At 47.6% G+C, this 14,206-nt stretch overlaps 1 protein-coding gene across 1 annotated transcript; it reads left to right on the top strand.

The window, feature by feature from the left end:
* Positions 1-316: 316 nt before the first annotated feature.
* On the top strand, positions 317-10,224 carry PKDREJ (polycystin family receptor for egg jelly). The gene is made up of 2 exons (XM_072741596.1): positions 317-331; positions 2,483-10,224. The coding sequence occupies exons 1-2, from the start codon at positions 317-319 to the stop codon at positions 9,290-9,292; spliced, it is 6,825 nt and encodes a 2,274-aa protein (XP_072597697.1). The 3' UTR covers positions 9,293-10,224.
* Positions 10,225-14,206: the final 3,982 nt, after the last annotated feature.

The raw sequence follows: 14,206 nt of genomic DNA on the forward strand, positions 1-14,206 counted from the left end.
CCCTTGGCTTCCAGAGCGTCACACACTCTTGGTGTTCTTCCTCCCCCACTGCCACTCTGCTTCTCTGTCTCTTTATCCGTCACACCTCTAAATACTGGAGGAGATCAGAGTCCATCTCCTTCTCCACCTGTGCCTCCTCTCTACATGCCCTCTGATGACCCCAATCTGAGTTTTCAGCCCTGACCTTCCTTGTTGTCTTAACTCAGATTGCTAAAACAAAATAGCATAGACTGGGGCGGAGTAGGGGGGTGGTATTTGAACAGCAAGCATTTATTTCTCACAGCTGGAACCAAAAGTCCAAGGTTAAGGTGCCAGCATGATCCAGTTCTTGGTAAGGGCCGTTTCCCTTGTTTGCAGATGGCTGCCTTCTTATGTCCTCACATGGCCTTTCCTTGGTGTGTGCACTCAGAGAGAAAGAGAGACAGTGGATAAGAAAATAAAACTCTATTAAATGTTGCCTACAGGGGTGCCTGGCCAGCTCAGTTGGTTAAGCGCTCAGCTCATGTCATTATCACAGGGTCCTGGGACGGAGCCCTGCCTGGAGCCCCACATCAGGCTCCCTGCTCAGTGGGGAGTCTGCTTCTCCCTCTCCCCCTCCCTCTGCTTGTGTGCTCTCTATCTCACTTTCTATCTCAAATAAATAAATAAAATCTTCGAAAAAAATAAATGTTGCCTACAAAAGACCACTTTAGATATAAAGACATAAATAAGTTGAAAGTAAGTGAATGAAAAAAATATATATATGCCATAGAGGCAGTAAGCATAAAAGCATAAAAGCATAAAAGCATATATATGCCATAGAGGCAGTAAGCATAAAAGGCTAGTATGGTAAAAAAAAAAAAAAAAAAGCTAGTATGGTTATTTTATTTTCCAGTTTCTTTTTGAGATACAATCAACATAAAATTTGGCATTTGAATATAAGGTAAAATAGACTTCAAAACAAAGATTATGGGGATGACTGGGTGGCTCGGCAGTTGAGTGTTTCCCATGCCCAGGGCGTGATCTGGGGTCCCAGGATCGAGTCCCGCATCGGGCTCCCTGCATGGGGCCTGCTTCTCCCTCTGCCTGTGTCTCTGCCTCTCTCTTCTTTCTATGTCTATCATGAATTTAAAAAAAGAGAGAGAGAGAGAGATAAAAAAACAAAACAAAACAAAAAAACCCACAAAGATTATTAGTAGAGATAAACAGAGACATTTCATAATGAGGAAAGGACCGATTCATTGAGACATAATCACAAACATGTATGTCTAATAGAGCCTCAAAATATATGAAGCAAAAATTGACAGAATTAAGGGTAAAATTGACAAGATTAAAGAGTAAAATAGGGATCCCTGGGTGGCGCAGCGGTTTGGTGCCTGCCTTTGGCCCAGGGCGCGATCCTGGAGACCCAGGATCAGATCCCACGTCAGGCTCCCGGTGCATGAAGCCTGCTTCTCCCTCTGCCTATGTCTCTGCCTCTCTCTCTCTCTCTCTGTGTGACTATCATAAATAAATAAAAATTTAAAAAAAGAGTAAAATAGACCATTTCGTAGTCATAATAGAAGAGATTAACACCCTTTCAGCAACTGATAGAAAAACTAGACAAATATCCAGAAAAGACATGGAAGATCCAGGGGTTCAATACCAACTATCTTGACCGAGTTTGACATTTTTAGGATCACCCACCCAACAACGGTAGAACACGCAGTGTTTTCAAGTGCTTGAGGACAATACATCAAGGCAGACCACACTAGTCTATGACCTTTCCAACAAGTCTCAATAAATGTAAAGGGATCAAATCATATTGAATATGCTAGAAATCAATAATGATAAGATTTCTTTTTTTTTTTTTAAGATTTTATTTATTCATGAGAGACACACAGAGAGAGGGAGAGACACAGGCAGAGGGAGAAGCAGGATCCCTGCCTGGAGCAGGATGTAGGACTCTATCCCAGGGCCCTGGGATCTCACCCATAGCCAAGGCAGATGCTCAACCATTGAGCCACCCAGGTGCCCCAAGAACCATAAGATTTCACACAAACTCCAAATATCTGGAAATTAAAGAAGACATTTTAATTCCTGGGTCAAAACCCAAACCGGGGAAGAGTAGAGATGTGTTAAATCGAAGGCTAACAAACACCACAGATAAGCAGGAGACAGGCAGGCAGTGTTTGCAGGGGCATTTACAGCATTAAATGCTTCTATTTAGAAAACAAAGATCTAAAAGCAATGACTCAGGGTTTCCATCTAAGAAAGTAGGAAAACCAAAGCAAAGTTAGAAACCCGAAGTCAGAGCTCCCTGGGCTCTCAGGGAGGACCAGTCCTTCTCGGTTTCCCTGCAGGCGGTTGGTCCGGAACCAGGCCGTGTTATTGCACGGCCACTCGCGGAGGCAGCCCCCACTCCGGTGTGGGGGGAGGGGCGGGCACCCCGGAAGCCCATCCCATTCGCCCCTGCAGGGTCGCTGCAGGGTCGTGACCCCGCGGCCCGCACCCCCCGCGGCAGTTGGCAGAACGCGCGGCCTGCAGCGGCGGCGGCGACAGCGGCGGCTCCCAGGTCTCCGGGGAAGGCGGCTCCATGCGGCCCGGGCCCGCGCTCCTCCTCCTGGGCCTGGGCCTGGGCCTGGGCCTGCGCCTGGGTCTGCACCTGGGCCTGCACCTGGACCGCGGCCGCCTCCCGCAGCCTCCGGCCCCTCCCCGGGCCCGGGCCTCCGTCTTGCTCCCCGGGCGGCACGGAGACGCGACCGCGCTGCGCACCTGGAGGGGCGCCCTGGGCCCCGGGGAGCCGACCGGCAGCGCCCGCCTCCGCCTGCGGCCCCGCGGGGCCTGGCCCGGCACCGGCCGCTGCTGCCTGCCCCGCAGCCCCGCGCGCCGCCTGTGCGTCCAGGTGCGCGCCCTGCTGCGCGCCCACCTGGCCTCGGCACCCTCGCGGGTGCACCTGCAGCCATGCACCTTTGGGCCGCAGCTGGGCCGGGCCTCCGCCCCGAGGCGCCTCCGCCGCTCGGCCCTCGAGCCGGCCACCGACGGCCCGCGTCCCTACCCCGGCCTCGTGGCCAAGACCAGGTGCCCCACGGACGGGCCCACGCCTGTTGCTCTAGAAGCTGTCAACTCGACCGGGCCTGCAGCCGGCGAGTCTTCGGTGTCCTGCAAGTTATCGGCAGACAACCCTTGCCTTGTCCAGGAGGTAAAGATCAGTAGGAACCAAGAAGGTGTTCCTGTGCTGTTGAACAGGAACAAAGGGGACACCTTCAATGCCTCCTTTAAGTGGTATTGCCCGTCCACCACATTCATTCTTCCACAGTGGCAAGTCTTTTCCGTTTCCTCTGCATCTGAGGTACCAGACTGGAGTAAACCTTTGGATGTACCAGAGCTGCAATCGGAAATAAATCCCGCACGTCTGTATGTCCCCGCAAAGTCTTTAGCTTGGGGGATGTATGTGTTTAATTTCTCACTGACCTTCTACGTACACAGAAACAGAACAATTGCGGCAGTGGGCTCGGATATCCTCTATGTTAACATCACCAGAAGTGACTTAAAGGCAGTCATTGCTGGGAATCCCAACATAATGATTAACTTCACAGACAGGCTTCTTCTGAATGGATCAGGTTCCTCTGACCCCGACTCCGACAATCCTTTAGAGGGACTCATTTTCTCTTGGTACTGTACCACAGAGCGAAAACAGTACCAGGGAGCTAGAATCACAGTGATGAGCAACAAAGTCTGTATCCCACATTCTGCTAATCTGAGGTGGCCAAGGGCCTCTGGCCCTGTCTTAAAAATTCCACCAGGAACACTTAAAGGTGGAGGTGTCTATTTTTTCAGACTGGTGATCAGGAAGGGTAGTAGGAAAGGCTTTGTCGACAGAACGGTACATGTGCTCAAAGGACCTGCACCTGTAGCCAGCATTTCATGCATTGAAAATTGTGATGCAGTTTTGATTATTTCGGATAGATTTTCTTTGTTTCTAAATTGTACGAATTGTTCATCAGGTCTTGATCTCTACGAATGGTCGCTTCTGTCATCTAACGGTAGTCAGCTACCATTTGATTGGGTGAGACACACTACAACAGGGAACACTAGTGCTTATTTGACTCTTAAAGCTTTTGTTTTTAGGAATTTTTCTGAAGCTCAGTTTTGGATTTCTGGGCATATAGCAAGTTGGAGTGGGCATGACTTGCATTTCAGGCACTCCTTTGTTATTAACCGTGTCCCTCAAATTGGACACTGCACCATTGATCCACCTAATGGAGTTTCATTTCTTACCAAGTTTGTCATCCAATGTCAGAATTTTAAGGACAATAACATCCCTCTTACATACAAAATAATTGTTTCTGATTTGCATGGATTTGGTCAGATCAGTTCTGTAAAAGAGAACAGTTTGGGGGCCATCCTGTATTTGGGGAATCAGTCCACAGCACCCCCTTCCTTTCTCCCTGTTGGCATGTTGGAGAATCATTATGCCATGAAGATATACGTTCAGGTGTATGACTCTCTAGGAGCTTTTTCTCAGGTGACTTTGTACTCCACTGTACACGCTCCAACGGACAAAATTTCAGAAAAGGATGTGCTCGACCTGTTATTCAATTTCACCATGGGAACGAATTCATCACTATCTGCTTTGCTTCAAAACAGGGAATTTTTACCTGCAGGTTATTTAATATTTATCGCAGCTTCTGTCTTGAACAGCTTAAAACATGAATTGACTTTGCAAGCTGACAAAGCCAGACTCCAGGAATACCTTGTCAACCAGACTTTCATTCTTCCCAATAGCACTTTGGTGGAAATTAGCCAAGTGGTCATGAGCATTGCTAAATTAACTCAGACCACCTCTGGATGCACCCTAATGGCTCAGAAGCTTGCCACGGTGAGGATCTGGCAAGCAAACCAAGCCCTACAACAGTCTCGACAGAAGGATGCACACCGTTACTCTGAGCAAATAGAGATCATGAGCACTGGGATATTAACAAGCTTGTCTAACATCATTAAAATGATTGTTAGCTATGAAGTGGTTGACGAGCCTTTCTACGAGATGGAACTCCTAGCAGACACAATACTGGACAGCAAAGTGCCGGGGAATGAGACCACTGCGCTGATGGCTTCCAGCTTAAACATGTATATCAGAAAGACCGAGAAGTGGGGTGTCACCAATGCCTTCGGCAATCAGCTAACCAGTCGAAATTACTTTAACCCGACACTCAACGTGAGCAGTGTTCCTAGTCTGCCTGCAAATGCCCCTATTTCCATCATGTTTTGTGAGTTTGTAGACGATCCCTTTCCTTGGTTGAAGTATCAGGAAAACTACTCTGTGGAGGTGGTTGGATTCAGAATGACAGGAACCACACCGAGTGGCAGTGTGATAGAGATCGTGCCTGACATAGCGGAAGTGTACATCACCAGAAAAAACTTAAGCTTTGCGGCTTTTAATCTCACCATGGGCCCCAGCAATGAGCCTGGTAAAGTCGAGGAGTCCTTGAAAAGGACAACAGGGGAGTTTAGCTTTGAGGTGGACAGCAGTGTAGTCAAGGAGGTGCTGATTCACATTGTGACGGAAGTGACCGTGGTTTTCACCGTACTGGTATATGCCGGCAGTCAAATCACCCCCAGTGCTCTGGTCGCCACCTTCTTCGTGCCCTATGACATCCCTCCTGTGGCCAACCAAAGTGACCTGTTTGACTCAGCCTGTACGGTCAAGGAGGCCCGCGTGGTTTGCATTCCACCGTCCCTGCTGCAAGTCATAGCTCAGCGAAGCGGCTCAACCGAGTGTGCCATGATCATAGTCCTGCAGGCGCCTCGTTTTGTCATGGTACCCAGTGTAAAGCTAGTGAGAATTGCTCTCTTCGGTGCTTACTGCTTAGACATGTATGGGATCCAGAGTGATTGGAGAGAAGATACCTGTGTTCTCGGAGAGAAGACCACCTGGAGCCGAGTGCACTGCATCTGCAAACACTCAGGGAGGGCCCGGCGGCAGCTGGACGCAATAAAAAAAGCCGGCAAGCACCTGCAAACCCACTTTTTGACGGCCAAGGTGATCGTGATCCCTAATGCCGTAGATCTGCGGTTGGAGGTCATCAAGAACGTTACCCAGAACCCTGTGACACTCTTCACTGTACTTTTCATTATGCTCATGTACCTAATTCTAGCTTTCTGGGCCTTGCATCGGGATGGAATGGATCGGTTTCTTCGGCATCAAGTGATAATTATACTCGATAATGATCCTTATGATAAGGTATGTTACCTCATCACTATTTTTACGGGAAGCCGTTGTAGGTCTGGGACCAGGGCCAATGTCTTCATCCAACTTAAGGGAACCGAAGGTGACAGCGATGTGCATTGTTTGAGCCATCCATATTTTACAACCCTCCGCCGGGGAAACATCAACTCTTTCCTCCTAACCACGAAAAGTGACCTGGGCGACATCCATTCCATTCGTGTGTGGCACAACAACGAGGGCAGAGCTCCCAGTTGGTATCTGAGCAGAATCAAAGTGGAAAACGTGTTCAGCAGACAAATCTGGCTGTTCATGTGCCGAAGATGGTTTTCTATTGACACCTCTTTGGACAGAACATTTCCTGTGACCCACCCAGACCAGCCTCTGAACAAAATGGACTTTTTCCTGATAGATTCGATATACAAGCTGGGGAGAAATCACACGTGGTTCTCTATTTTCTCTAGTGTCGTGGCCAGGCCATTCAATAGGCTGCAGAGACTGTCCTGCTGTTTGGCGATGCTCATGGCGTCCCTTCTGTGTAATATCATGTTCTTTAATCTCAATGCAGAAGATGAAACAGAGCCGGAGGAGAGAAGGTACATCAGGTCAATGATGATAGGCCTGGAAAGTGTCTTAATTACAATCCCGGTGCAACTATTGGTCGATTTTCTGTTCACCTACTCCCAGAGGGAACCTCGTGTGGCTCTAGAAGAGGCAGCTCCCCGGAAGCATTCTTTGGTGCCAATAAGCGAACACTGGGAGGAATATCTGGAAAAGTGGCATGCTCTGGAAATGGTGGACGCACGGACCAAGGTGGCTTTGAAGCTGCCACCCGGGAAAAGCGCCAGACCTCAGGAGGCTTCGGCCAAGGTGCCCCCCGTGGCACTGCACCCGCATAAGAAAGGACAGAGCAAGGTCTCAGGCCCCCAGAAGAAAAAAACCAAAGCCAGTAACCAGAACGCAAAAGACAATCAAAATCAAAATGCCCAAAATGTCACTATGACAGAGCCGTCTCTGATGGTGAGTCACCTCGAAATTAACAAGAAGTACAGGGTCATTCTGCCTTGGTATTGTGTGTACCTAGCATGGGTCCTGATTTTCATCACGTCCAGCATAGCTTCCTTCTTCATTGTGTTTTACGGGCTGACCTACGGCTTCGATAAGTCGATAGAATGGCTCTTTGCATCGTTCTGTTCCTTCTGTCTGTCCGTCTTTCTGGTGCAGCCGTCTAAAATTGTATTCTTGTCCGCCCTCAGAGCAAATTGGCCCAAGTACTGTAAAAATCTCTCGTGGACAAGCGGGTACTGCTACACAGAGATCAAGCTGCACAGCAGGAGCTTCAGCCCCGAAGAACTGCAGAAGCGACACGTGCAGATCCTGCAGCTCCGAAACTCCAGGATGTACCAGCCCCTGACTGAAGACGAAATCAGAATATTCCAAAGAAAGAAGAGAATCAAGAGGAGGGCGTTCCTGTTTCTGAGTTACATCCTGACTCACTTCATCTTTCTTGCCCTCCTGCTGAGCCTCCTTGCTCTCCTGCGCCACACAGACAGCTTCTACTATAACCAGTTCATTCGCGATCAGTTCTCCGTGGATCTCAGCTCGGTGACCAAGCTGGCGGACATCTACAGGTGGCTGAACAGCGTGCTGGTGCCTCTGTTCCACAACGAACAGGATCCAACGTATCTACCCGATAGCTCCTCTAAAATCCTGGGTCTCCCCCTGCTGAGGCAGGTGAGGGCAAAACCTGGTGACAAACTCTGCCCGCCTGCCAAAAGCTTTGCGCAAACTGGCATGGAGCGAGAGATCCGCTGTCATCCCAGCTATGGCACCGACATGGAAGACACGAGAAACTACACTGACCTTTGGAATACAGTGACTAAGAGGGCGGTGGACAAGAATACCAACGGGTTTACCTACAAGCCCCCAGAGAAGGTGTGGGTGTATTTCTCCCATGGACTCTTACACACCTACGGGTCCGGAGGCTATGCCTTCTATTTTTTCCCCGAGCAGCAGCAGTTTAATTCCACGGTGAGGCTCAGGAACCTGCAGAGCAGTGACTGGCTTGACGAGAAGACGTGGGCCGTGATTCTGGAGCTGACCACCTTCAACCCAGACGTCAGCCTGTTCTGTAGCATTTCGGTCATTTTCGAGGTGTCTCAGTTAGGAGTTGTAAACACAAGCATATCCGTGCACTCCTTCTCGCTTGCTGACTTCAACAGGGAAACTTCAGCTGAAATCTACTTGTATGTGGCCATTCTTATCTTTTTTTTAGCCTACGTTTTCGACGAGGTCTACGTCATCTTGCAAGAAAGGACCTCCTACGTGAGAAGCGTGTACAATCTGCTCAACTTTGCTTTAAAATGCATATTTACCGTGCTCATCGTGCTTTTCTTCCAGAAGAACTTCTTGGCCACTGGCATAATCCGGTCTTACTTGTCGAACCCTGATGATTTCATTCCCTTTCATTCGGTTTCTCAAGTAGATCACGTCATGAGGATCATTTTGGGTTTCCTGTTATTTCTGACCATCTTGAAGACCCTCAGGTATTCCAGATTCTTTTATGATGTGCGCCTGGCCCAGAGGGCCATTCAGACCGCCCTTCCTGGCATTTGCCACATGGCGCTTGTGGTGTCCGTGTACTGCTTCGTGTACATGGCCTTTGGCTACCTGGTGTTCGGTCAACACGAGTGGAACTACAGCAACTTGGTTCACGCCACACAAACAATATTCTCCTATTGCGTCTCAGCATTTCAGAACACGGAATTCTCCAACAACAGGGTTCTGGGGGTCCTGTTCCTCTCATCTTTCATGCTGGTGATGATCTGCATACTGATCAACTTATTTCAGGCAGTGATTTTGTCTGCCTATGAGGAAATGAAGCAGCCCGTGTATGAGGAACCATCAGACGAAGCGGAAGCCATGACCTATCTGTGTCGCAAGCTAAGAGCTATGTTTAGGTTTCTGACCTTCCAACCTAAGGATGAAGATGAACCAGAGTTCTTTGTTGACATGCTGTATGGACAGCCAGAGAAGAACAGCCGCCGGTATCTGGGGCTGAAGACCAGAAACATTAATGGGAAGAAAATGGTTTATCTTGTTGTGTGATGAGTGACAGGGTTGAGAACCAAGGGCAAGAGTTCCCCCAGATGCTCATTCTGTGGGTATAGGGAATGTTCAGTGGCTCAATGGTGCTCTCTACCCATGCCCTTCAAAATGCACACCCCTACTTTTGGAAGTGTCTCCACTTTTGGCCTCTGCTCTTGAGTGTTGGAATGTAGGGCAGGTCTGCGACATGGGAGCCAGGGGCTAATTCCTCCTCTAGAGGGGAATTAGGTGTCTTGGGAGCCCATAGCAGGTTAGAATATTAGAGACCCAGAGCTGAGAGAGAGAGAGAACTCAAGCCCCCCCCCCCCCCACCTCACCAGGGCAAAGCATTCTCCCTGGGACTGAGAGCCAAGAGCTTGTGGCTCATCAGCCCCTCTAGGAGTTCCTTTTCCAGACCTGGAGCACCCTTCCCAGCACTGCCCCCACCAGGCCTCCCCTCATCCACCCCCCAACACAATCCAGCTGGGCCAGGCCTGGAGGGACCTTGTGGGGAATTCCGAGATTTGTGCTCCTGCTTTTGAATTCAGGGATGGGAGCTGAGGGTCAGCAGCTTCCCATCTACTCCTTAGGGCTATTGCAAGTTAAAGGTGTAAAATTTAATAACATATTCCAGTCATTAGACATGAATTTTGTTAAACAACAAAAAAGCATGTGTAGGGTGGCGGTGGGGGGAAGGAGTGGGTTCATACTGAAAGATAGTAAACGTTCTATATGTTGACTAAAACAGTATATCCATCCAGGACTTGGGCTTTGGGTTATTTACAGCATGGTGAATTATTTCTGAATAATACAGAAAATGTGTTTTTTTGTTTGTTTGTTTGTTTAAGAGAAATATGGGCTCGTAACTCTTATTGTTCTGCCCAGAAGCATATTCATTTATGTAGATGCCACTTTAAACTTTATCAGAATTAAATGTGAGATTTCTTCTGTGAGACTTGCCGTGATTTCTGCGTGACGGGCACATATACAGGTGGCTCCTGCCCTCCGCCTCGAGAGCCAGTGAAAGGGGATGACTCAATCAGGTGGGCGACAACTTTGTCCCAAGCACTTCTTACTCACTTGATGCCCCCGCGGTCCTGAGCTCTACTGGAATGGCTCACAGGCGCGCACACACATTCCATCCCAGTCACACAGTAGGATCCGAAGGTCAGGTTTGGATTTGTTAAGTACCCTGGTGGGGAGGTCATGGGAGTCGCTGGGTCCATTCTGGCCCACTGGCCTCAGCTGGAGTTCACATTCATAGATGTCACCTCCCTTACCACCCAGCTTCTGAACAGGTTGAGAAAAAGTAAACATGATGGCCAAATAATTATTTTTTACATTTAGAGGCCAGTTGGGCTCCAGATAGGTAGATGTCCTTGCCTATGGAATCCCAGGATGAGAATGTGAGCCCCGGCCACAGGAAGCCTGAACCATCCTCCCCTGAGAGCTTGGAAGACCCACACAGGTGAGGCAGAGATTCATGCTCCATGGATGGGTGCTCTCAGACACTCCCAAATTAGCAATCAGCTGAAGCCTCGGCCCCTCTCCAGGCTTCGGGTAGACTGGTCGGTCTCCCTTCCCAGGAAGAGTGCTCTGGGGTTTACCGTACCCCATGACCCAGAGCTGTGCATTGGGAAAGAGTGAGTTACAGGGCCCGAGTGGGCAGGCCCAGCTGGAGAGGCCTCAGGCCCAGGAAGGGGACCTGGCCCTCCTGGTACCAACACGGATGCTGTCTGAGGACCAGGGAGGCAGCTCTAGGTCCTACAAAGGAGACCAGGCTTTTAACTTCTGGTTACTATGAGAAGTCTGGGAGTCACAGGACTTTCCCATGCATACTGGGAAAGAAGAGAGTGCCAGGCGCCTTCTAATCCAATAGAGCAATGATAACTATTATCTAGTTAAGAAATATAGGGATGCCTGGGTGGCTCAGTATCTGCCTTCGGCTCAGGGCGTGATCCCAGGGTCCTGGGATTGAGTCCCATATCGGGCTCCCCACAGGGAGCCTGCTTCTACCTCTACTTGTGTCTCTACCTCGCTCTCTGTGTCTCTCGTGAATAAATAAATAAAATCTAAAAAAAAAAAAAAACAAATGTAGAAATGCCAATGACAATATTACCAGGAAAACAGAATAACAAGTGAGACAAAAATACAGGTTTTTTTGAAGGCCATTTTATTATTATTATTATGACTCATACGCAGAAAACATAAAACTTGAAGTTGTTCTAGATTTTTTCCCTCCTGTTGGACTGTGGCTGCTTCCTTGCACAGGAGGAAAAATCTCCATCCACATTGGTTTATCTGAGGACCCAGTGCAATTCAGGCAGCAAAACTGCAACTCAGCGATTTTCTGTATTTTTTTTTTTTTAAGATTTTATTTAAGAGAGAGCGAGGGAGAGGGACAAGCAGCCTCTGCACAGAGTGTGGAGCCCAAAATGGGGCTCGATGAGCTCAAGACCCCGAGATCATGACCCGAGTAGAAATCAGGAGTCAGACACTTAACCGGCTGAGCCGCCCAGGTGCCCCACAACTCAGCAATTTGAAAGCTGTTTCTAAAGATCCTTCTGGGGGATCCCTGGGTGGCGCAGCGGTTTGGCGCCTGCCTTTGGCCCAGGGCGCGATCCTGGAGACCTGGGATCGAGTCCCACATCGGGCTCCCAGTGCATGGAGCCTGCTTCTCCCTCTGCCTGTGTCTCTGCCTCTCTCTCTCTCTCCCTGTGTGCCTATCATAAATAAATAAAAATTAAAAAAAAAATAAATAAAGATCCTTCTGTTCTCATCCTGGACTAATGTGACAGTTCTGAACACCCAGGTGTGCACCCAATAGGAAACCAAGATGAACCTTCTCAGATTTGTTCTCACTTTAGCCCCTTACCAGCTCAGGATTTCAAGAGTCCTATATGCAGAGACATCTCTCCATCTGCAGCTACTGGGGAGCTTCATCCATCTCAGACTCTTTGGTTAGTTATGAAAACTTGCTTTTTTGAGGCCTGCAAAGTGTTTGTTTTACTGTTAGAAATTTACTTAAAAACGATACATCACAAAAGGTATTTTGTCCACGGGTGGCCAGAACAGGTCTCTAAATGAAACCCCCGGGACGCCTAGGTAGCTCAGCGGTTTAGCGTCTGCCTTTGGCCCAGGGCATGATCCCGGAGTCTCAGGATCGAGTCCCGTGTGGGGATCCTTGCATGGAGCATGCTTCTCCCTCTGCCTGTGTCTCTGCCTCTCTCTCTCTCTCTCTCTCTCTCTCTCTCTGTGTCTCTCATGAATGAATAAATAAAACCTTTAAAAAAAATAAATAAATGCAACCTCCCTCCACCACTCCACGGGGAACCAAACCTCCCTCTGAGCCAGAAGGGAGCTCTGGCGTGGTGTGTGGCAGGTGGGTGTCCACGCGTCACGCAGGGCTTCACTGGGGGCTGGTGAGCCTGTCGTTCCTATTTTGTGGAGATTCGTCTTGCTGGGCACTTAGGAGTTATGGCCTTCTCTCTATGTGTATTGTACTTTTAAAAGTTTTCTTTAAAAAACTCAGGCCTAAAAAAATAAAAAAATAAATAAAAATAAAAAATAAATAAAAAATAAAAAACTCAGGCCTGCTCCTGAAATTTTATTAAAACTAAAAGCAAAATGCAATCTTTTAGACCTTAATTTTGCTGGCAGAGGTGGAGACAGGGATGAATAGGATTATTCTCAAGGGCGGAATGAGGTGCGTGAAGAGTGAATCTTCCACACCAGCACCCTTTTGTTGCTGCCAGCAATGCTTTGCTTCAGAGTCTAGTTTGCATTCAATGCTTTTTTTTTTTTTTTTCCATCTTCAGGCTTCCTTTCTCAGTCTTCACCGAGATACACAATGTGCACTATTTGTTCAGGATTGTGACTTTTAAAAGTTATTCTTTTAAGACCACATTGATACACAGTTTGTAAAAACTGCCACAACATATGGGTAATTATCTTCCCCAGCAAGCAACTCCTAACATGGGGTGAGGGTGGCACCAGGAGATACTATAAGTCTCCATATGTCTAAATATTTAAAGGTTATAAAACAAGCTACAAACTATTACATAAAATAAGTTATATCTACCTACCTTGACAAATACACCTATGTAATGACAAAAAAATATTATACATAACACAATGGTTTTCCTAGAACTACAAATTGGCAAAATACCAAAGATAACCAAATTATCATTGTGGACCTCTGGGTGTTCTTCTGATGGGCCACCAGTGCTTGGATGAGCAAAAAGACATTCCCGATCAATCTGTAAAGTCTTACATATGTATTCTATAAAGCTATGTTCTCTTGCCTTCGTTTCAGAAAAATCATTATATTGATAATAATAAAGATTTTCACATGATTGTTCTATGGATGATATGCCACACTAGACAACTTTTCCTGAGTTATCAGAGTGTCCATACTGTTTCTGATTATCTCAGTTGGGAGAAAATTCATTCTGCAGAGGGAGTAGCAACTGGAATTGTCAATAAAATTTGTAAAGCTTTAGGTTTAGAATCAAATCACCAGTGTTGATGTCCTGTTTGAACATTGCAAAGAGTACATATAAAAAACTCCCACAAAATTTTTCCTTCCCTGATTTAAATTTTGCCCTCATTTCACTACCACCACTGTTCCTTACAATTTACCTCAGTCCACAGGGTGTTTATGTTTTTCTATTTTCACATTTTTCAGTGCTGGGATATCATAAAGAAAAGTGGCAACAGTGGCAGGCCTTTCGTGTTGCTCAAATTCCTCTTCAGTAGAAACTCTGCCTCGATCTAAAGTGGTCAGAAAATAGTCTCTATAGAAATGAGTTCTAGTATTATTTGTACATGAATCTTCTCATTTAGGCCCCAGCAACTGTTTCGATTCCCTAGTTCTAATTTCCATATATTGAATGTGAATGTCATTTTGGTGGTTTCGTTTTGTTTGTTTGCTTG

This window comes from Vulpes vulpes, chromosome 16, assembly GCF_048418805.1.
Source record: "Vulpes vulpes isolate BD-2025 chromosome 16, VulVul3, whole genome shotgun sequence".
Classification (NCBI taxonomy): domain Eukaryota; kingdom Metazoa; phylum Chordata; class Mammalia; order Carnivora; family Canidae; genus Vulpes; species Vulpes vulpes.